The sequence below is a fragment of the Macrosteles quadrilineatus genome, unplaced genomic scaffold (genome assembly GCF_028750875.1).
Source record: "Macrosteles quadrilineatus isolate MER2022 unplaced genomic scaffold, UCM_ALF_1.0 Scaffold_3__2_contigs__length_128488019, whole genome shotgun sequence".
Lineage (NCBI taxonomy): Eukaryota > Metazoa > Arthropoda > Insecta > Hemiptera > Cicadellidae > Macrosteles > Macrosteles quadrilineatus.
This window is the reverse complement of record NW_026542596.1, coordinates 115,794,237-115,819,730: the sequence shown is the minus strand read 5'-3', so window position 1 is coordinate 115,819,730 and position 25,494 is coordinate 115,794,237. Positions and strand designations below refer to the sequence as shown.

At 36.6% G+C, this 25,494-nt stretch overlaps 1 protein-coding gene across 1 annotated transcript in view; it reads right to left on the bottom strand.

Moving 5' to 3' along the window:
- The window catches only part of LOC128990428 (neurotactin-like), a 78,628-nt gene that overhangs the window by 30,067 nt on the left and 23,067 nt on the right, over window positions 1–25,494 (bottom strand). The window contains exons 2-6 of the mRNA XM_054412789.1: window positions 14,861–15,142; window positions 10,060–10,206; window positions 8,271–8,399; window positions 7,287–7,436; window positions 6,951–7,059 (exon numbers count right to left, since the gene is read on the bottom strand). Of these exons, the coding sequence (XP_054268764.1) occupies window positions 6,951–7,059; window positions 7,287–7,436; window positions 8,271–8,399; window positions 10,060–10,206; window positions 14,861–15,136 (811 nt within the window). The 5' untranslated portion in view covers window positions 15,137–15,142. The remainder of the gene's footprint in view (window positions 1–6,950; window positions 7,060–7,286; window positions 7,437–8,270; window positions 8,400–10,059; window positions 10,207–14,860; window positions 15,143–25,494) is intronic.

The following is a 25,494-nucleotide window of genomic DNA, read 5'->3' as shown; positions in this document are numbered from 1 at the left end:
ACAATTGAACTCTCCGGGGACCATTTGTCATCCGGAAGGTTGAAGTCGCCCATAAGGTATAGAGAAGAGAGGTCGTTGGAGACAGATAGCATGACCTCGTCAACTGCCTCGCAAAATCCCAGGTAAAGATCAGAGGGTTGCTGGGGAGGGATATAAACTCCTCCCATCAATATAGGCGAGTTAGGACAATCAATTTGTGTAAACACGCATTCTACATTTTCATTAGAGGTATAGATACGAGAAGACTTTATGTGGGATTTCTACAAAAATCGCCGGGCAAAATACCCACAGTATCTCTTAATAATTGCCACCAGTACAAAAGGTTTTCGTGAAGAAGTAATCTTATAATTAATTTTGATAGCCCCAGGATTGCCTTTTTATGACTAATGGCAGAAACGCATCTTGTCAGACAATCCGTTTGTACACAAAACACGAAACGATAACAGATAGGCCTATCAATTTACGCGTGTATACAGGGTGGCTGAAAAGTAACTTGCACCACCCCCCCCTTAACTTTTCCACCATTTGAGATATTTAAAATCTGTTTGCGGAAACCTTCTTAGATATGAGAGGCTATACAATAATTATCGTCAATTTTGAAAATTTTCCCTTTAGGGGTAGCGTGGGTAGGGGGTAGCTCAAAATTTTCAAATGACAAGTATAGTCGAGTTTGACATAATTTTACAGGTCTTGACAAAACATAAACATTGACATAAAGAAAACCAAAATCGGCTTACTAATAACAAAATGGTGCCCTAAAACGTTTCAATTCCAAATAACCATGAGGGTGGCAAAAAAATTAACTTGCACCCTCTTTAACTTTTTAACTATTTGAGATATTTGATATCGGTTTGCGGCAACTTGTTTGGAAATGAAGGGCTACAATAATTATGGTCAGTGTTATATGTGCTGTGTTGGTTTAACCTATAGTCAATGGTTTAACTTACTGGTAATTGCCAGCTGTTGTCAATGTTAATATTGTATGCTTCATAATAATTAAAACACATGTTATTAATTTAAAGGAGAGAATGTAAACAAATGAGTTGAGTTTATGTTGGCTTATAAAGAAGATGTTAGTAAAATGGTTAAAATAAATTATTGTCACTACTTTCACTGAGTACTCATTGTTTTTTGTCAGTTCCATTCGTAACATTGTGGCGCCCAACGTGTTGGCATTGGTGGAAGTAATTTATTTGTTGGAAAAGTATAGATTTTATTTGAACCATGGAAGCCTTGTTAAAAAGAAGAAAGGCATTGAGAACAACATTTAGTAGATCAGTATCGAAGTTTAATGAAGTTTGTCAAGAAGAATTAGATGAAGCTAATGCTCTTTATGACGTATTAGAACAAAGATATAATGAGTTGGAAGAAATTGATAAAGAAGTATTGAATCTAATGCTTGTAGAACGACCTGATGAAGAAATTGAAGCTGAACTAGCAAAACAGGATGAATACAAGAAGACTTATGGATTAATTAAATACAAGTTGCGAGTAAGTAACAGATTAGAAGATGAAGCTCGTTCTCTCCGCGATTCTGTAAGTAACAACAGTACTTTAGTACCTAAGCAGAACACAGTAAGACTTCCAAAAGTTGAATTGCTCAAATTTGGTGGAGATCCGAAGGACTGGCTACATTTCTGGAGTCTTTTTCAAACAATAGATAGGGAACCGACCTTAAATGCTGCAGAAAAGTTCCAATACTTGTTACAAAGTATGATTCCTAGGTCTAGAGCATATGAAGTAGTAAAGAGTTTTCCACCAACAGCAGATAATTATCCTAAGGCTCTAGAGGAACTTAAAGTTAGATTTGGGCGGGATGGACTTCTAGTACAAGTATATGTTAGGGAGCTGCTAGCTTTGGTACTGAAAAACACAGAACATAGTTTGTCTCTGATGCAGTTTTACGACAAATTAGAATGTCAACTACGAGCCTTGGAAAGCTTAGAGGTAACAACAGATAAATGTGCTTGTGTTTTGTTGCCTTTAGTAGAATCCTGCTTACCAGATGATCTTCTTAGAGCTTGGCAGAGATGCAGTTTGTCTTCAGATGGAGAGAATAAAGAATCATCAGAAACAGAAGAGCAGACATTGAAGAGATTGCGGCAGTTCATCAAATCAGAAGTTGAAGGTGAAGAAAGAATTGTTTTGGCTAAGACTAGTTACGGTACGAGTAAGAGGGTAAGCCCTAGAAGTAATATTGATAAAACATCAAACAATATGCCTTCAGCATCTTGCTTGACTAACAAGTCAAAAGAGTTCAATTGTATATTCTGTTCAGAAGCTCACAAAAAAGCAGATTGCCTTCAGGCCAAAAAAAATGGATTTTAGTAAAAAAAGACAAATTGTTTTGGATAAAAAAGCTTGTTTTACATGTCTATTTCAGGGACATACATCAAAATTCTGTATAAGGCCTTTAAAATGTAGTATTTGTTACCGTAAACACCCTACCTTGATGTGTAATAAGGAACAAGAATTGCAAGAAAAATCAAACAGGAGTACCGGTAATGAGGTCAAAGATCTATCTAACTTAGGACAACAAACAAAATCACAGATTTATCTGCAGACATTGAGGGTCAATCTGATCCATGAAGGTTTGATTCGTCCTGTTAGAGCCTTAATTGATACAGGTTCGATGAGATCTTATATTCTTGAGTCCACAGCATCTGAAATTGGTATGTATCCCGAGGGACAAGAGAGTTTAACTCATTCACTTTTTGGAGGTGTTAAGACGGATGTTGTTTCACATAACACGTTTAAAATCATTCTTGCCAATAGGAATAATGAATATAAGTGTAGGTTCAAGGTTTTAGATCAACCTCTTATAAGTGAAAATATCCCTAGTATTAGGAGAGGTCCAGAACTTAAGGAAATAGAAGCTGCTAACATTGTTCTTTCGGATGTGGCTGGATCAGAAGGTAAAATTGAAGTTTTAATTGGTGCAGATGTTGCTGGTAAGTTGTTCACAGGTAACAAAGTTCAGCTGAATAGTGGACTTGTAGCAATGGAAACCTTTCTAGGCTGGACAATAATGGGTCGCTTATCTAGTGTTGTGGAAACTGATAACAGTAAGGCAGAATGCAATACATCATGTGTTAGTATGTTTTCTTTTAGTGATCCTTCTGAGGATATTTCGATGTTCTGGAAATTAGAGACACTTGGTATTACTGATCCCGTAGAACAGAAGTCAAAAGAAGAGTTACACGAGATGACACTAGAGCATTTTAGGAATACGGTGAGTGTTAACAACGAAGGTCGTTATGAAGTGTGCTTACCTTGGGTCGAGGTCATGCTTCCTAATAACTTGGAACTTTCAAAGAAACGGCTTCAATCAACGATTGACAAAACTAAAAATGGTGGTTACTTCAATAAGTATCAACAAGTGTTTAGAAGTTGGCAGACTGAAGGAATCGTTGAATCAGTTCCGAGTGACGAGGTAGATCACATCAAGCACTTCATACCACATAGAGCAGTTATCGAGGACAGTGCGACTTCACCAGTGAGACCCGTATTTGGTGCTTCAGCACATGTTAAAGGGTGGGAGTCCAACAATCAACATGCTCCGAAGAGAGCTTTAAAGAAAACTAGTTTGAACAACGAAGAAATGTCAACTACATTATGCGAATGTGAAAGTGTCATCAATGCTCGACTGCTTACTTACATGTCGGATGATCTGAATGAGTTGAGTCCCATTACTCCATCAATGTTTTTGAAAGATATAAGCGATGTGAGACAACCCGACTTAGACGCTATTGAGGAGACCAATTTACCAAAGAAAGCTGTATACAGAAAGAAAATAAGAGAAGGACTGAAGTCAAGATTCAGAATCGAGTATCTTGGTCAATTATCACACCATAATAATGTCAAAAGTTACCGAGAACCTGAAGTGGGGGAAATAGTACTCATAGGTAATGACTTTGACAAGCGGATAAACTGGGTAATTGCCAGAATCATTGAAGTAATGAAAGGAAGAGATGGAATTGTACGCACAGTAAGATTGAAGACACCAACCAATGAATTGATTCGCCCAGTACAACGTTTATACCCATTGGAAATAAACTCTAACGAAGAGAGAAAAGTAGTTACAAGAAGAAGTACACGATCCAAAGTACAAGTTAATCAACCATAAGTTAATTAACTTGGGTGGGAGGATGTTATATATGCTGTGTTGGTTTAACCTATAGTCAATGGTTTAACTTACTGGTAATTGCCAGCTGTTGTCAATGTTAATATTGTTTGCTTCATAATAATTAACACACATGTTATTAATTTAAAGGAGAGAATGTAAACAAATGAGTTGAGTTTATGTTGGCTTATAAAGAAGATGTTAGTAAAATGGTTAAAATAAATTATTGTCACTACTTTCACTGAGTACTCATTGTTTTTTGTCAGTTCCATTCGTAACAGTCAGTTTTAAACATTTTGCCCTTAGGGGTAGCGGGGGTAGGGGGTAGCTCAAAATGTTCAAATAGTAAGTATAGTCGAGTTTGGTATCATTTTGTAGGTCTTGACAAAACATAACAAATAACATAAAGAAAATATAAATCGGACCAATAATAACAAATTGGCAGCTAAAAACGATTGTGACAATGGTTATTTAAAGTAATTTTGAACTGCTATTTTGTTATTAATGGTCCGATTTCTATTTTCTTTATGTTAATTGTTATGTTTCGTCAAGACCTACAAAATTATACCAAACTCGACTATACTTGCTATTTAAACATTTTTAGCTACCCCTTACCCCCGCTACCCCTAAGGGCAAAATGTTCAAAACTGACCATAAATATTGTAGCCCTTCATATCCAAACAAGTTGCCGCAAACCGATTTCAAATATCTCAAATAGATAAAAAGTTAAAGAGGGTGCAAGATAATTTGTTTGCCACCCTCATGGTTATTTGGATTTGAAACGTTTTAGGGCGCCATTTGGTTATTAGTGAGCCGATTTTGGTTTTCTTGATGTCAATGCTTATGTTTCGTCAAAACCTATAAAATGATACCAAACTCGACTATACTTGTCGTTTGAAAATTTTGAGCTACCCCCTACCCCTAAGGGCAAAATTTTCAAAATTAACCATAATTATTGTAGCCCCTCATATCAAAGAAGGTTGCCGCAAACCGATTTCAAATATCTCAAATGGTTGAAAAGTTAAAGTCTTCCAGTCCTGCCGACGGCAATGTACGAATTGACAGGCCTATCTGTAATCGTTTTGTGTTTTGTATTAAATGTTTGTCGTATTCTGACGACACCTCCAAAAGTGGATCTTTTTTAAATCCTGACAATGGTGGAGTTAAAGAACCACCAAAACATATGTAGCAAGTAAAATTCGACACTGGTATATAGGATTGTCTGGCAAGGTCCGTTTTTACCATTCTTAGAAGCTATCTTAATTACGAACGGCAAAATGTTGTTGGTGGTGATGGTGAGCTACTTAGAAACACTTTTTTGGGCTGCTTATACAAAATTATACATTCATTATGACAGCTAGCAAAAAAATATCCCCCCCAAAAATTCCTGTGGCGCAAACGCGCCACGGTACACCCCCCTCTGGGCACCCCTGCAAACTACACACATTTACAATTTACTCACTCACACACTTCACAGTAAATTGTTGAATATTATATTGCTGAAAACTGAACATTTTTTTAACCAAGACAGGTTTAAGTTAGGAACTAAGACTTCTTCAAGTCCAAAATATAGCCAAAATATAAATAGCTCTTTAAACATTCACCACTGCAATAGTACAAACATTTTAATGCACATGGACCAGCGACGCACATATACGATGGTCAGTTTCTACCCATAGTACACATTAAAATAGACTGACGTCGCATATTTGCGTCGGTGTTCCAATGTTATCAAAATATTCATATCTTTGTAACGGTCTATTTGAAGGTCCTGAATTCTTTGCACTAGTCTACAGGGATATCTGTTGCACATCTGCATCGCTTGTTCTGTGGATATGATGATTGGTGACGTCATATGACAGTTGGAAAAACTGTTCTTTACTTTGCTGCATCACTTGGTATATATGCTGCATTATCCTATAAAGCTTTTATATTTGTTCAATTATAAACTGTTCTTGAAAAATCTGTGGTTTTAAGTTTGACTTACTTTCACCTAAAAACATTTTTTTTTAATGGCGTTTGAGTTATTTCAAGAAAAATATAAAAATGTTAAAAATGTTGTCTTCGCTATAAACCGGGCATCACAAATATGCAACATTACAAAAGGTTATCAAAAATATTTAAAAAACAAGAATATATTATTTCTTTGTGTAGGCCTAAGGTTAAATTGTATACCTCGGTCAGTGGTAGGTAGCGGACGTGTTAAAACCTTAATTGCTATAGGACTATACTGTCATTATTCAATTAATTAACAATATTGTTTACCTAAAAACACGATTACTAGAAAAATACCGGTATGGATCATAAACATAAACATTGCTTAAATGGAACTGCCAAAACATATGTTCAATGCTATTAGTATAGGATTCGGGCCAACAACGTCATTTGTTTATGTTTATGTTGATCCATACCAGTATTTTTCTAGTAATCGTGCCTAAAAATCAGTAAAAAAATATAAAAATATAGTTCAGAGGCCAAAATTTGGTTTAAATCCTACTTATGGTCAAATAATCCTGTTTTCGGGATAAGAATACTGCGTATGAAAACACTGATCTCAATATTTTAAGGGCTGAAATACTTTAAACAATAGGTATAAGATGATTTAGTCATAATAGTAATACAAATTAATGATGGTTTCTCAACATAGGTGATTGACTTTTAAAAAAAGGAGGATAAAAATCCCCTGAAAGATATGAAGTAACATTAACATTTAAAATTGATATATATCCCTCTAAAAGCAAAGGACTGCCACATGCCCTCCCCTCTCCTAATTGCAGCAACTGGTTTCACAACAAACATGTCTTGTAGTGAAGTTTTTAACACTGACCTATGATATATTGATATTCCTTCAGTGGAGCTAGCCTAGCAATAATAGCTTCTCTATCCCATGGCTTCTTTTCTGGTGCATTCTTCTCACTTTCTAGAGCAGCTTTTTCCTGAAAAATCCAAATATAAAATTATTTCTGGTCTTAGTGGGGATCTAGACAGTGGAGTCACATTAACAAGCTTGTGGTGTTTGAGTTAAAAGTTATCCCTCATCATCCCCCCAATTACAACAGGCCTGCACGGCGCACATATACACATATTCTTTTATCAAAATGTGAATTCTTAAAGAAACTTGTGGGATTCTTATGGCTAAACAATTTTGCTTAAGCATCATTACCTCACTAGAGTCCAGTTTGACAGTCTCCAGGCCTTCTTCGCCTTTCTCGTCTGAGTGTTTCGTAGATCCGTTGCTGTCGTCCAATGTCTCCATGGAGGCTAGACCTGCAGGCTTGCTGGGAGTCGAACTTCCTTCCTCAACATCTGGCTCCTACAAAGAAGAGATATGTTGTATTAGGTATGTATTTATTAGTACCTTACTATTTTCAAAACTATTTTCCTAAAAGATCGTTTTGCTTAATTTAAATACTGATTACGCTTCTAGCTTTGTTTGTCTTATTTTGTGTTTACTTCTGTACAACTGGTTTTTGCATGTACCACCATAGACAAAAAGAATGAAATATAGACCGTCAGCTGTGCTGTGGTTACCATAGGTTCTGGCGCATACCGCTGGGAGCACCACGGTAGTTACAGCGTACGCGCTACGTAAACTAGAGCGGTGTGCGCCGGAACCTATGGTAACCATGGTAACCGCAGCACGGCTGACAGTCTATATTTCATTCTTTTTTTTTGTCTATGGTACCACTAATTCAGTATTGGAAGTTATATTTTTGTCATGCCGACTATATTAGTAAATAAGGGGATTTTAATAAGTGTCAGTCAAGCATAGGTCTAGGTGATTCATGTTCTTATAGCTCATGAATCCAACCAAATCGTTAATATATTATGCATTTACAACGGCATGGTTAAAAACATAACTTCATGTACAAGTACTTGAAACTCCACTAAAACTATTAAGGACCAAATAAACTTGCAATTTTTAGTTAGAACTCGGACAAGACGTCAAGCACTCATTGGTAGCTGGAAAGTTCCACTCACAAAGGGCTTCAAAAACATTTTTGAGCTAGCAGATAATTGAAGAATTCAATTTTGTATTAAAATATGCTTCAGGCAAATGTTTGTTGAATGTGATAAGTTTTGTAATGTGTAAGTTGAACATTTTGCTTGAAGGTCCTAATTTTAATAAACAAAAGTGTATGCCTACCTTGGTAGAGCGTAGTTTCCTTGGCAGTACGTTGACTAGAGGTAGTTTGATGGCGTGTAGGAAGCCTGGCCTCTTCTCCAGCGGTACATCTCCTCCCTCGGGGTTAGAGCTAGCAGACGACTCTTCCGGCTGAAAGATTAAAATATCAATTAAGCTTTGTCACTTGATTGGTACTGTATAAGTTTTGCACAAATTTAATAAACCTATGAGCAGATATATTTGTCCCAATAGGACAACACTGGAAAAGATTAAAAGAAGCATATTATTATGGGTAAAAAGTTGTGGAACAAACTATCGCCAAGTATAATTCAACTCCGAATTAAGAAGTTTTAAGAATGCAAATTATGAACGACTTGTCAGAAACCCCCTGTATTGTATTTATTTTATTTTGCTTTACAACCAATGACCAAATTCCAGTCTTGAATGTGTTTTTCAGCGTGTTTATGCTTATCTGCGTTTGTGCCATTATTTATTTGCATGCTGTGAAAGTTTAGGTGTCCTAAAACCTTTGACCTTTGTTTCAGTTTAATTTTAGTTGATTGAACTTGACTTGTGCTTCTACGGCTGATGCACCAACGATGGTCAAAGGAATTTGCAAGGGTTGAAAAAGTCCTCCCTCCTAAGAGTGCCCATCAGTTGCACCGACAGTCAACATTCTGCTTGGATGCTCCTTCCCCTCCTCGAACGCTTTTATATACCTATCCCCTCTTTTATGTTCCATCTGCTAAATATTTAATTTAGTCTGCGCTAAATATTAACCATATATAAGGGAATTAGTAGGTAACCCTTTCTTTGCTATGAGGTAAAGAGTAACAAACAAACATTATAAACACATAGACTGATATCAACACACTCTATCATATAATTTTACCATAACACGTTTATCTCTTTGTCTTGAAATATATTTATTGAATGAATTTTATTTTTGTAAACCTAACCTAACCTAATCTAACCATTTACCATACTAACTACATTTCAATGGGAGGGGAGGGCGTCGCGTCAGGGATCTTTGACCGCCGGTGCAACTGGGCATCGCCCTAAAATGACCATCGGTGCACAGGGCCATCCGCAGGGGGGGGGGGGCAAGCTGCCCCGGGCGCCGTGGCTGAGGGGGCGCCGCGCAGCGGCTATTTGTAGTATTACATACTGTAGTATTAAAAAATGTGAATGCTACTATTACTGGTGGGGAGGGGGCGCCATGACCACATTTGCTACGGGCGCCGCCAACCCTAGGGACGGCCCTGTAGGTGCAACTGATGGGCATTCGAGATTAGGGCCACCCCTGACCATCGGTGCAACTGGGCAACTGCCACTTCTACTAACATATGTATTAATATAATTGACTGTGTCTCATGCATTTATATAATGTCTATAGATGAATAAATACCATTTCATTTCACAACTATGCAGCAGCTCTTTCACATCTATTGGGTGTTATTTTGTTTTAAACTGAAGATGGGAAAAAACTCCTTGTTGACAATTTAGGATAAGTAATTGCAATACCAAATCTAGTTATAACTGTCTTAACTAAATATGTTGCACACTTATATGTTTGACTCTTAGTGAAGGTCACTCTGCTTTTAAAAGCATCGGGGGACTGGAATACCAATCTTTTGTATCTGTTCCAATCATTATTACTAGTTATGGCTTTTTATCACTTTAAGTTTTAGTTTTATTTCAAAACATTCATCAATGACAGCTCTAGTAAACAATTACTAAACATAGAATAGCCATAAAGTTTAAAAATCGCACAATTTGGTGAAGGAAGAAAAGAATGTAAAATATTTACTTTTTTCTTTTTTGCAAATGGATTTATAAATGGGAACAAAGTCTTTTTGGTTGCAGGCGTGTCGGTTTTCTCATCGTCACTTCCAACAGTGGTCGCTGTGCAAGGAGGTTCGAGCAGATCCTTCTCTTCGTCTTTTTCATCTCCGTCCTGAAAATCAGTATTAAATATACTTTCACTCTTTTCAGGGTGGAAAGCATTGTGGGGTTTATGGCCATAGCACAATGTTTCTCAAATTGGTATGGTTGAATTAATGTTATAAACACAGCTGTTTACTCATTAGAGTAATAGAGATAGAGACACATAAAACGTTGCTTAAATTTAAATCAATGCTCGATTTGCGGAACGGCTTTCTTCTCACTTGGAAAGATAAAAATTCTGACTTGAATAGGTACATAACTAGGTACTAATCATATTAGGGAGAAACATTTTGTGCGAGTAGTACTTAAACTTAGTGAAGATCATTAAAGTGTATCTTATTTTTGTTTAGTTGCAAACTTTTACATCACAGAGTTGTTATTATTTCAGCGATCAAATGTCTATGTTTGTAATAAAAAAAATTATAAAATGTGTCTGTTTACGATAATCTTTTAACAATTAAACCCAATTAACCACAACGGAGCAAAAGCTCGGTACCCCGGTACTTGTGTTAGTCTGTCCTATATTTTTTTTTTTTTTTAATTTTCTGAATTCTTTCAAATCTAGACTAAGTGATTTATAATTTAGCAATGATACAAATTGGAGCTGTTATGAATGTTAAGCAGTTGTGATTGTGATGCATACTGTTGTCTCGTGAGGAAGTAAAGACTAAAGCTGTGCCAGAAGACGAGACAGCATCCTGTTATCAATCTATCTACATCTAGACACCCTCCACTCATGTACATGACCTATTTATAAACAGATTGGCACACTAAGTTTCTAATGGTGAAAAATTGCCCACCAATCTTCAAATCACTTATTCCATTAAATAAAAAAAAAAACGTAACTGTTGGGCTAAAACCATAATTATTTGTTTTAAAAGAGGTGTGAGTAGTATTTTTTATTATTATTATTTTTTTTTTTAATAAGGCAGGTCCAAACTTACTAGGTTTTAGACTATATAATGCCCCCTTCGCAAGATATACATATATAGCATTTTGAACGGATGGTGTTTTTGGCCTCTGGCAACATCAAAATGAAAAAGTAAATCGGTCCCATGCCTAGGTCTTACCGTGCCACCTACAGTAATAGCTACTTTCCTATAGGGAAATTCGCTAAAAAGGGGAAAGTTCAAAAAGTGAAGATTAAATCAAACAACATGAGATCTTACACTCAAGCTCGAACTATAATGTTAGCCCTTTAAACAACGTAGAAAACTAGTGCACCTGTTGCGATTGCAAAGTATTACAGGCGTTATTTCAAAACAAATAACAGTCACAATTTCCGATGACTTAAAAGAGTCAAATCAAAGATAATGTAATCAATCACTCCACTGCCACTAGTTATCGAAACTGAAAACGAACGTTCTTGTGTATATCAAGTATTTGCTCTGAACAGCTGTTTGAGTATGCAATTAATACAAACAATTATTCGTCTGTTTAAGTAAACAAAATCTTAACTTCATTAGAAATACATTGGGATTTTGATGGCCCGTGGACTTTTATTACAGGAATTGGGGAAAGGGGGCGTATACACAACGTCGTTTGTAAAAATCAATCCGTACAAATTGCCTTCACGTATTATTTCATACAAATTGCCTTCATGTATTATATATAAGGATGCTTTCTCTCCTGCATATTTGCACTGATATTTAGCAATAAGGATGACACTATAACTAAACAAAGAAACACATTAAGTTGATGATCAGCTGGAAAATTGTCGGCAGCTTTGGTTCCCATACTCTCAGCCAGGGTATAATTACTGCCATTAGTGGAAGTGGTCTTTGTTAACCTTTGACATTGTAACAGTTTTATGGTTCACTACAACAACTGTAGGCAGTTGTGGATCTTCTCCAGGATAGGTGTGAATGTGATGTATTTTGAGGCAGAACAAGCTGATTCCAGCTTGGAAACAAAAATACAAAATTAAAAGAGTGTTTTGTACTGAAGAACTATAAGACTATCCACATATCCACATATATGCAGTATAATATTTTCTGGTACTATAACCATAACCTAAAATCTAGAAACCCTCCTACCCCTCTTGTAAACCCTTTTTGGACCAAATGTCCTTGCTCGATTGGATTTTAATGAATGGTCCTGACCATAAAGAAATATTTGGTGATAACCGATGACAAAGGAGACAAAAATTTCTCACTAAATTCTACACTCATCCTCTAATGTGTCCTTTCTCAATATAAAATTAACAATGATAAATGGTTTGACCAGACCAAACTGTTTATCTCAAATAAACGGTGAGAAAACCCAGACTAAACTTGTGCCCCGATTAGAAGTAACCAATAACCAACACTGGCCACCTACAGAAATACTGAGTGTTTAATGTCTTCTTGTTATGGACAGCAACTGTAACTATTTTATAGAATATGTAGGACTTACAGAAATGTTACATAGTCTAGGTTCAATACACACATTAAAAAATACACTATCATTTCTTTCAGTAAGATAAATAGTTTTCACTTTTTGAATATTTGCCACACTTTGATAAAGCTGAATGTGCTTTTGCATAAGAACGCTCATGATCGGAAAGTATATTGAAACTTGAACAGCAAAACGGACAGACGCAGTTTACCACACAACCTCTCTAAATGTACTAAAGGAATAATCCCAAGTAACTGGTTATATTGGGTTACAATAGCATTATAACTGCCTCACCAGCATGTACCACTTACACACCCTTCTTGTGTTCATTCCAAGATTCATCTCCAATATTATATACTGTATTGAGTTTGTGTATCTGTTTGTTTTGAGTGAATGCAAAACCGACTTGGATGAAGATTAACTGAAAGTTTGATCTTGGACCCGGGTAACAAACATGGTTCATGTCCTAAATTTCTCTTGGATTACGCCCTTGGATGTCCATTGCTCCAAGATAGACTGCAAACATCTCTATACTCCATGACAACAAAGAGAATACTAAAATGTTTACATTTGCTCTGTTTAAATTGCTAAAATGCAACTTTCATAAGGGAATCAAACATTTCAGAAAATTGTAAGGTTATGACACCTCTGCTTGAATGAAGAGTCTTGATGCGAAATTTTCAGGAAAAATGTTAGTTTTTGATAAACCCTATTCTAAAAGGGCATGAACCATAATAGTCTGTTCACAAAATTTTTGCAAGTTAGACCAATTCTTTTGTTGAACATATATGTTGCAGCTGATTGACGTTTTGGCAAACCTCAGCTATTAAGATAGTTAAGGTAGGATCAAGTGGAGGGTATAAATTTATTAATCTAAATCGCCTAAATTTTGTGAACGGAGTATAATGGGTTGTATTTAATAACATTAAAAATATATTCAATATAGTACTTCGGCTGTTACATTTTGTTATTAGTAATATTTTTTTTTGATTCTTTACATTAACTGTCTAATGTTGATATCTATATAGTTTTCATCACTAGGGCATAAAGTGTCTCTTTTGGACCTGAGCTCTAGTTTCACAGCCGAGGTTGGAAAATGAGCGAGTGTTGAAAAGACACTTTTTGGCCGTGTGATGAACATAATAGATACACAAAGATAATAAACAAATCACAAATAATAGATATATACAGAATATTTTTTGTATTATAGCAACACAATTCAACAAACTAAGTTAGAAAACAAAAGTACTTTTCATTTAAAGATAATCTCTAAAAAAATTTCCAATTTGTTTACAATTTTGTTAATGCAAATAAGCAGCTGTATAGTAAATCTTACTAATATCATAAATGTGAAAGTTTGTGTGTTTGTTTGTTTGTTTGAAGTTAAATCACGCTTTAACTACTGGTCGGTTTGGGCTGAAATTTGGTATGATGATAGCTCACATTCCCGATTAACATATAGACGTATTCGTATCTCAAAAATCCTTTCGGGCTCCGCCCCAGTGGCTCTGTAGTTTCCCATGTTAACCTTATGAGTATTCATATTTAAAAAGGATTTTTGGCAGCTGTTTCAATTACACAAGTTGTTCTATGATATTCACTATTGATGTGTTGATTAAAAATAAGCTACAGCCGAAGCAATCAATCGATAAATAGTTTTGATATAAGCAAGTTTGCATCTGTGTTTACAACAGTTGATTTTTATTCCATTACGACTAAAAAGGCCTTTTACTCCCTAGTGAGTAACAAAAATACTTTAGACCCGCAATACATGTATTAAAGCAGCTCAATTTTCATTAAAATATTTACCAAATTTCAAATTGCTACAAAAACCCGATATCAAATAAATAAAAAATAGTTTTGTAAAAAATAAAATATAAAATATGGAGGCTGAAGGCTGATTGTCTTTGGTTTAGGAATGATACTTGGTAAAGGGTCAGCAGAGAGTTCAGGGACCCCTGTAGAGTAGACTTTCTTTTAACCGGACTACTCTCGGCAGAAATGACATCTCTTTAACCGGAACCGGACTAGATCGGCAGGAAGTGGGTGGTACTGGAACTACTGTTCTGGTGGGAAAGATTTGAGACAAGTGATCACGTGTCTAAATGCAATGCTCTCCTAAATTTATTTCAAACTTTGTATACAGTATTCATTCAATCGGTCCATACTAACGAGTTTTAGGGGACGTCCGTTTAACCGGAAAACCCGTTATCCGGACTGGCCGCGGTCCCGAGGAGTCTGCATAAGAGGGAGCCTAGTGTATTCCTGTATTATAAACAAAGCAATACCTTATTTTTGTCTCGTGATCTACTTCTGAGGAATCCTGGGATTTTGATTCCTCCAGTAGGGATCCTCTTCCTTCCCCCTTCTCTTTCCGCTGCTTCTTCAAGCGCCTTCTTCTTTTTCTCTACCTCCCCTATTTCCTTTTTGTTCTCATCGTTCAACATCTTCTCTTTTTCTTCATCTTCAATGTCTTTTTTATCCTCAGATTTTTCAATCTCAATAATTTCTTTGGCGGGAGCTTCTTTTTCCTTTATGGGCTCAACTGGTACTTCTTCAGACATATTGATCTATAACAAAGAAATTATGTGTAAATATATGAATTTTTCAAAGTTAAAATGGCATACAATAGCACATAAATCTTAGACTATTATGTAACATTTTAATGTATCAGAATAAGAGCTTAATCAGTTATGAATACAGTGCTGCCACTTGGGCATTTTAAAGCTGAATAAAATGAATAGAGAGGTCATCCAGTGGTCGAAAACTCAACAAAAAATATGTAATGTCAGACTTCTTATTTTCACCCTAGGCTGTAAATAAAACATGTGATTGGAATTTCTTCCATTTGTTTTGATTTTCTGTTTATATTGCGTTCTTATTTCGTCACCAGCATGGCAACCTATAAGGTCCATGTAAATTTTTTTAAATTTAAAATTTATTTTTTATGATTATTTTTTTAGTCTACTTTAATTTATGAAGAGATTCTGCACATCAAAAAAAATATCTTTCCAGCAGTATGCGTAGATTTTCCCTGTGATGCACATAAGCTGCGAAACACGGTTTTAAAGAAATATGCTTGCCTATTAAAATATGGATGTGAATAAAGAATGGAGTAAAATGACCTGTTTAGCTTTGTTACATAACCAATAACCACTCTGTTCAATTGCCCCTTTAAACTACGAAATACTTTAAATAAAATACCCCCACCACAGCAAACCTGCAGACTAAGTGAATTTCCATTTGCCTGATTGAATGTTCAATAAAATCTACTCAAGTAACATTAGATTTAACAAGTATCGAGGTTTGCCGCTATGGTCTCAAAATAAGGAGAGTAGTAAAGTGTGTTTTTAAGTAAAATATTAATAGCTTGGTATGAATATAAAATTAATAAATTTGCCACGTTTGATCAAAATATCCATAGACAATCAAACTGCAACAGTTGACTTATTTTCCATAAAAATAACATGGGAATTTAAAGTTTACTATTTTTTTTTCTTTTCTCCATTGCCAACAACCGTACAAAAACACTTCAATATGGAAAAAATGTTTTTAAGCTCTTAAAAATGGTTTGAAGAGAAGTTGGGAATTTTATATTTTTGGGTTCAAAAATGAGAAAAACAAACTTTTTACCTCATAAAACCCTGTTCACATGGTCCGATCATGATGGTTAGCAAACTCATCCATGTTTATCCTAGCCTACATCTTCAAGCCAAATTTAATCTAAATCGGACAACAAGTTATTGCGTTCACGAACGTATATATATTAAAATGGACTTATTTTAAAATATGTATATATAACAATTTGAGCGAATAGTGTTTTTGGTCTCTAGGGACATGAAAACGAAAAAGTATATCGGTCCCAACTCCAGGTCTTACTGTTGCACCAACAATTTGCCAAAAACCAAAAAAATTCTTCACTAACAATTATTCCAATAAAGGATCATCCTCTAGTTGTCTTATTACAAAGTAATTGTTATTGCTATTGCTCTAATAATGTAAAAGGGACGGATTTCAAAAGGGAATATCTTATGTATGAAGATGAAGGGGAGAAAAAATATACCCATATAGAAGTCTTTTGCAGATTTTATTTTTGAATTCCTCTGTGAATTTCTTGAAAGCTAGGTTATAGTCCATGACTGTGAATCGTCACAGATTTACCCAATCTGTGCTAAGCTCGATCTAAGCTTGATGTAGTTATTTTAGTGTTCATGTTATATGGAAGATATGTCCATATAGTGGGGTGAAAATGAATATTGGAATTAAATTTGCACGCTGGCGTAAACAGGTTTATATTTCATACTTCCCCTTCAGATTCACTGGTGTGGCACTAATTAATTTAATCTTCCAGTCTCCCTAATAATTTAAATGGCAACATTGTATTTTCAATTTTATTGTTTGGTTAGTGTCAAATTACGTATTTGATTGCTGACAACTTATTTGAATGCATGTCAACAAAATTTTTGGAAAAATCAAAAATATATCTCTAAATAGTTTCCTCCCAGTTACAGACCTATCATTTCATTACAGTATTTCATCCGTGACATTCTCTTAAACATTGTTGAGGTTTTTTGTTTTGAATTTTAAAATTATATGTGGTTGAAAATCTTTGTGTTGTGAGACATTTTATTTCATAACACCTGTTAATTTCTATTAATTATTATCATATGTTTATTTGTTATTCTATGTTTGTATAAAGGTAAATAAAGTGAGTTGAGTTAGAGTTATGACATAAAACAGTGCATTCACTTAATTCTTAGTCAAATAGTACATGGTGGCAGCGGTTTAGAGCTATGCCTCAGAAGAGAAATCCAAGAAGGAAACAATCTGACTATGAAGATAATGAAAATGAAAGAAGCAGAGAAAACGAATACAACAATTCAACTAAGAAGTCAATCATTGTATCAAACACTCATTCAGTAATTCAACCTCCAGCTAGTTTCTCCTTTGTACCAGCAGATTGGCCAAGATGGAAAACACGATTTCAAAGATATCGGTCAGCATCTGGGCTATCTAAAGAGTCTGAGAACAAACAAATCAACACTCTTATATACACATTAGGTGAGAAAGCTGATGAGATTTTTGCATCTTTTAATTTAGCAACCGAATCTACGCTAACATTTGAAGAAGTCTTAGATTTATTTGACAAACATTTTATTCCACGGAGGAACTTAATTTTTGAAAGAGCAAAGTTTTTGAAGAGACAACAAAAAATTAATGAAACAGTTGAAGAGTTTATAGTTAGTCTCCATTCCTTGGCTAGAACCTGTGACTGGGGTTCACTTAATGATGAAATGGTGTTGATGGTACTAATACTGGGTTTAAATGATGAGAAACTTAGTGATCGCTTGTTGCTAGATCCCGAGATGAATTTAGACAAGGCCATTACAGTAATAAGACATGCAGATAACGTAAAGAAAGAGAAGGCAGATTTATGTGATGAGAAAAGAGTTCAAATTGAAGCAACTACGTCATCGAGTTCAAACCAAAATCAAGGATATAGGTTTCGTCAAAAGAAACAAGAATACCCAGCGCAATGTATCTGGTGTGGTTATAAACCGTCTCATCCAAGAAGCACGTGTCCAGCAAAAAGCGCAACATGTAACTTATGCAAAAAGATTGGTCACTTTTCGAAGGTCTGCAGATCTAAAGAAGCACAGGAAGTAACTGATGAAAATGAAGTAAGTGAACTTGGACCTTCAAATAATAAGGTATTCATAGGTACACTTGGGGATGGGTCAAAATGTAAGCCCTGGAAACTAGAATTACTATTTGAGGGAAAGCCACAAACATTTAAAATTGATTCAGGGGCAGATGTAATAGTAATTCCCCCTGGCATAGTTGATCCAAGTAGGATCCAGCCGACTCTAGTTGAGTTGTTTGGGGTTGGTAGAACAAAATTAGAAACTGTAGGTTGTGTTAGAGCTAATATCCAATACAGAGATGTTAAAATAAATCACATGGTATACGTAGTGAAGGGACTCATAACACCCTTGCTTGGTCGTCCAGCAATACAGGACTTGAAAATTTTAACTTTTGTTAATTCAGTTGCAGAGGTAGACAGTGACTTTTTTACCGAATACCATGAAATGTTTAGTGGTCTGGGCGTCATTCCTGATCCCTACACAATAGCACTTAAGGATGGCGCAAAGCCATACGCAATAACCACTCCTAGGACAGTACCTTTACCCCTAATGTGTCAAGTGAAAAAAGAACTAGAAAGTATGGTCCAAAATAATGTAATCACACCAGTTGAGCATGCTACTGAATGGTGCTCAGCAATGGTAGTAGTGCCTAAATCTAATGGAGATGTCCGCATATGTGTTGACTTAACAAAGTTGAATGAATCCATCCAGCGGTCTTATCATCCGATTCCCAAAATTGAAACGTCTCTCAGCTCAATTTCAGGAGCAAAATGGTTTTCAAAACTTGATGCAAACAGTGGTTTTTGGCAAGTCCCCTTAAATGTAAATTCCCAGGATCTAACTACTTTCCTTACCCCTTTTGGACATTTTAAATTTCTCAAACTTCCATTTGGAATCACATCAGCACCTGAACATTTTCAGAAATGCATGAACAAAATCTTAGACAACCAGTCAAATGTCGCAGTCCATATGGACGATATTCTGATTTGGGGCAAAACGAAAGAAGAACATGATACAGTTGTTCGGCAAGTACTTGAAAAGCTTAAAAATGTAGGAATGACACTTAACAAAGACAAAACTGAGTTTGGGAAGTCAAGTATTAAATTCCTCGGGCATTTCCTCTCATCCGATGGAATTTCTGTTGATAAGGAAAAGGTTTCCGCCATTCTCAAAATGGACTGCCCAAAAAACGTAAAAGAACTTCAAAGGTTCAATGGGATGGTAAACTTTCTTGGTAAGTTTATTCCTGACAAAGCTAAGATTTTGGCCCCAATGAATTCACTACTTCAAGCTAACGTTCCATGGATATGGGGTCCAGAGCAGGCGAAGGCATTTGATGAAATAAAACTCTTTTTGACCAACTCTCCTTGCCTAGCTATTTACGATGTAAATCGGGAAACAATTATCTCATGTGATGCCTCGCTTCAAGGACTAGGATCAACTCTTTCTCAAGTTCAAGATGATGGTTCTATACGACCAGTATCATTTGCATCCCGAAGCCTTCTTCCTTCTGAAAAAACTATGCAAACATCGAGAGGGAGGCTACAGCTGTTGCTTGGGCATGTGAAAAGTTTCAAGAATTTATTATTGGCAAGAGAATAACAATACAAACAGATCACAAACCACTGCTTCAAATTTTGAAGTCCAAACATCTTGATGAATTGTCTCCAAGAATTCAAAGAATTCGATTGCGTCTCATGAGATATGATTTTTCAATTACTTATATTCCTGGAAAGCAGCTTCTAGTTCCTGATGCTCTTTCAAGAGCACCTCTCCCATTTTCAGGTACTGATGACCGTGAGTTAGAAGAAGAAACTCAAGCGTTTGTTCAAATGGTTTTGTCATCCATCGATATAAACGACTGCATAGTTGCTAAAGTATTGGAGGAACAAAATAAAGATCCGACTTTACGTGAACTGAAAAAAATAATCATCCAAGGTTGGCCTTCTAAGACATCATTGCGAGATGACCTAAAACCGTACAATTCAGTTAAGGATGAGCTAAGTGTTGATAATGAGATGATACTACGAGGTTCAAGACTTGTAATTCTGCCAGCTCTGCAGTCTTGGGCACTTCAAAGAGTACATGAAGGTCACTTTGGAATCACCAAGTGTCGTTTACGTGCAAAAGAGTCAGTCTGGTGGCCAGGAATTTCTTCAGCCATTGAAAGTATGGTGAAATCATGCCCTACTTGTATTAAACATTCAAGGAACAGTCATGAACCATTGCTTCCCACACAATTCCCTGACAGGCCATGGAAAACACTTGCGATGGATTTGTTCAAACTTGAAGACGTTTGGTTTTTGACTGTGACAGATTATTACTCCAGATATTTTGAGATAGCTGAATTAGAGTCATTAACATCACGAGAAGTAATAATGAGATGCAAAGCCTTTTTCTGTCGACACGGCATTCCAGAAGAAATTAGGTCTGACTGTGGGTCTCAATTTCAAGTCCTTGAAAATTCAGATTTCAAGACATTTTCCAAAGTTTATGGCTTCAAGCATGTAACAAGTAGCCCAAAATTTTCCCAAAGCAATGGAGAGGCTGAAGCGGCAGTGAAAATCGCCAAAATGATTCTAAAGAAAAATGTGGAAGACCCTTATTTAGCGCTTCTAGCCTATCGAACGACACCCCTCTGGAATGGGTTCAGTCCCTCTCAGCTTCTTATGAACAGGCGATTACGGAGCACATTGCCTCAGACAGGACATTTGCTTTGTGGAAAACCAGATCTAAAGGATCTTAAAGGGAGAGAAGAAAGATATCGTGAGAAGTACAAACACAACTATGATAGAAGGCACAAAGTGCAAACTCTCAATCCTCTTCATATAGGAGACCCAGTTTGGATTGTGGACCTTAGAAGACATGGCAAGATTGTGAAAATCCTGGACAGCCCTCGTTCATATATTGTTGAAACTGATAAGAGGAATGTGAGAAGAAATCGATTCCACCTCAAACTTGCCCCTTATTTAAGAGAGGAAAACAGTGAACAAAATTTGTCAGCGAATACACATCAAACAGAACCATACAACCATCCACAGAGAAACATACAAAAACCAAGCTGGTTGAAGAACTTTCAAACTTAAAAGGGAGGATGTTGTGAGACATTTTATTTCATAACACCTGTTAATTTCTATTAATTATTATCATATGTTTATTTGTTATTCTATGTTTGTATAAAGGTAAATAAAGTGAGTTGAGTTTGAGTTATGACATAAAACAGTGCATTCACTTAATTCTTAGTCAAATAGTACACTTTGTTTAAAGTTCAGACAATTTTTCAGACTGTTGTTTATGTTAAACATATAGTAACAAAGGTACTGACACTTTTAAGATATCCAGTGAAACAACCAGTGGCGGCCCTAGAGATTGTGGGGCCCAAGACAAAGTTCAATAGCTGTTTGGTTAAAAGTATTTCTTTATCTGTGTATAATCATATGTCATATTATGTTATTATTGTTATTGTTTACATTTGAATTTGTACACAGATTTAGTTCAGTAACTAGGTGGCGTTCGCAGAGGCATCCACAAAATTGAGCGGAGTCATCAAGGGTTCATATTATATTGTTTTTGTCTTACTGCAGTAAAAACAGTATTTTTTCATGCATGCGCTGCGGGTCTAAAGTAGCATTTTTAATATTTAGGGAGTAAAAATCGTTTTTAGCCTCTATGGAGTAAAAATCAGCTGTTGTCAACTCAGTTGTAAATTTCGATTGTAACCGATTGCATGTATCGAAAATATGTATCGATTTGTGCTTCGTAATCATTTTTAACATATTACAGTCTACAGTCTCTTCCCGTAGCATTTTAGCATTGCAGATACATTAATCCATTCCCAAATTCAACACTGCTCACATTTACTACTTCCTTCACCACACCCTACGTCGTTAACCTGTTTCCCTCTCTTCCCATAGCATTTTAGGATTGCAGATACATTAATGTAATTGCCAAAGACAGTTCCCACACTCTGCGCTGTTAGCCTTACTACTTCCTTCACCATTTACTACGTCATTGGCCTGTTTCCTTCCTTTCTCATAGCATTTAAGTATTACAAATTCACTTATCCATCTGCTCAAACGGTTCCCCCACTCAGCACTGCCAGCCTTTACTACTTCCTTCACCACTTACGTCGTGGACCTGTATTCATCGCTTTCCATAGCATTTTAGTATTTTAGATACGTTAATCTAATTGCAACAAACATCCCCACTGTCCGTACTGCTAGACTTTACTACTTCTTTCACAATTTCCTATGTCTTGGGCATGCTTCCATCCCTTCTCATAGCATTTCAGCATTGCAGATACATTAAAACTGCTACAAACGGTTTCCAGTTCCCACCCTCCACACTGCTCACCTTACTACTTCTTTCACCTGTTCCTACGTCGCGGATCTGTTTCCCTCTCTTCCCATAGCATTTTAAGATTGCAGATACCTGAATCTAATCGTCATAAACAGATCCCACACTCCGAACAGCTCGCCTTTACTACTTCCTTCGCCACTTCCCACATCGCGGACCTGTTTTCCTCCCTTCCCATAGCATTTTAGGATTGCAGATACCCTTATCTTATCGTTATAAACAGTTCCCACACTCCGGACAGCTCGCTTTGACTACTTCCTTCACCACTTCCTACGTCACGGGCCTGTTTCCCTCCCTTTCCCATAGCATTTTTGATTGCCCATACCCTTATCTAATCGTCATAATAGTTCCAACACTCCGGACAGCTCGCCTTGACTACTTCCTTCACCAATTCCTACGTCGCGGACCTGTTTCCCTCCCTTCCCATTGCACTTAAAGATTGCAGATACCTTAATCTAATCGTCATAAACAGTTCCCGCACTCCGGACTACTCGCCTTGACTACTTCCTTCACCACTTCCTACGTCGCGGACCTGTTTTCCTCCCTTCCCATAGCATTTTAGGATTGCAGATACCCTAATCTAATCGTCATAAACAGTTTCCACACTCCAGACTGTTCACATTTACTACTTCCTTGACCTCTTCATACGTCACGAACCTCAAGCTAGTGTCGTCATTTGATTATAGTACCTGGGGACCGAGCTTTGCTCGGGGAAAATCATTAGTTCACTCTGAAAGCACCGTAGTATTGGAGATACATAAATCCACACATCTGCATCCTACACAATTTCCTACGTCATGGACCTGTTTCCCTCCATTCCATTGCATTTAAAGATTGCAGATACCTTAATCTAATCGTCATAAACAGTTCCCACACTCCGGACTACTCGCCTTGACTACTTCCTTCACCACTTTCTACGTCGCGGACCTGTTTCCCTCCCTTCCCATAGCATTTTAGGATTGCAAATACCTTTATCTAATCGTCATAAACAGTTCCCACACTCCGGACAGCTCACCTTGACTACTTCCTTCATCACTTCCAACGTTGCGGACCTGTTTTCCTCCCTTCCCGTAGCATTTTAGGTTCGCTGATACCATAATCTAATTGTCATAAACATTTCCAACACTCCGGACAACTCGCCTAGACTACTTCCTTCACCACTTCCTACGTCGCGGACCTATTTTCCTCCCTTTCCATAGCATTTTAGGATTGCAAATACCTTAATCTAATCATCATAAACAGTTCCCACGCTCCAGACAGCTCGCCTTGACTACTTCCTTCACCACTTCTTACGTCACGGACCTGTTTCCCTCCCTTCCCATAGCATTTTAGGATTGCCCATACCCTTATCTTATCGTCATAAACAGTTCCCACACTCCGGACAGCTCGCTTTGACAACTTCCTTCACCACTTCCTACGTCACGGGCCTGTTTCCCTCCCTTTCCCATAGCATTTTTGATTGCCCATACCCTTATCTAATCGTCCATAATAGTTCCAACACTCCGGACAGCTCGCCTTGACTACTTCCTTCACCACTTCCTACGTCGCGGACCTGTTTCCCTCCCTTCCCATTGCACTTAAAGATTGCAGATACCTTAATCTAATCGTCATAAACAGTTCCCGCACTCCGGACTACTCGCCTTGACTACTTCCTTCACCACTTCCTACGTCGCGGACCTGTTTTCCTCCCTTCCCATAGCATTTTAGGATTGCAGATACCCTAATCTTATCGTCATAAACAGTCCCCACACTCCGGACTGCTCGCATTTACTACTTCCTTCATATCACTTCCTACGTCACGGACCTGTTTCCCTCTATTCCCATAGCATTTTATGATTGCCTTTACTACTTCCTTCACTACTTCCTACGTCACGGACCTGTTTCCTTCCCTTCCCATAGCATTTTAGGATTGCAGATACCTTAATGTATTCGTCATAAACAGATCCTAGACTTCGCACTGCTACCCTTGACTACAATGTATCGAGTAATCTTAAGTATAATCTTTGCTCAATATTAACAAGTGATGTTTTTCCTTTTGTACTGTATTTGTAATTTCCTAGTATACTGTGGGTAGTTGGCTTATTATGAACACATGCTAAAACTTCAAATCTTTTGTTTACTTTTTACTTGTTATTTAATTCAGCCAACATGGTTACCTAGCAACCCATAAGACTAATGTTAAGAAAATGTCATTTTCAGTTTCATTTTTCTACGGATTCCTGAGAGACTTTTTTAACGCCATATAGATGTTGGCACTCACCGATATGGTCTTTATCACCATGCAAAATTTGAAAACGATTGATTCAGCCGTCTAGGAGGAGTTTGCGTATTACGAAATGCATAAAAGTCGACGTATAAGAGCTTCGCTCGCTTCGCTCGCTCCGCTCAATAAAGATACTTTTGTCTATTAAACATGGCGCAGTCAAGAATAATAAAGTAAATAAGGGAATTCAAAAAGAAAAGAAAGATCAAAATGGATTTTAATAAACCTGAAGAGTTGAATGTTGTTAATGGTAATATTGCCACCAATTATAAGAAGTTTAAAGAAGAAATATTAATATACTTTGAAGCAACTGAAACAAACAAAAAGTCAAACAAAGTACAAGTTGCAAGATTGAAGAACCTTTTAGGGGCTGAAGCTTTAAAGCTTTACAACACACTGAAGAGAGATGCAGAAAATGAGGATGAAACCGTCTTAAGTATCTTAAACACGTTGGAAAAACACTGTATTCCTAAAAAGAATGAGACTATGGCAATACATCGTTTCTTAACTCGTAAACAGAGAGATGGGGAAAGTTTTGATAAATATTTGATTGATTTAAAGTCACTTGTAAGCCCTTGCGAATTTAAGGATCAAGAAGATAAACTCCTACGGTCCCAAATCATATTTGGAATTTCCTCTGCGAGCGTTAAAGAACGCC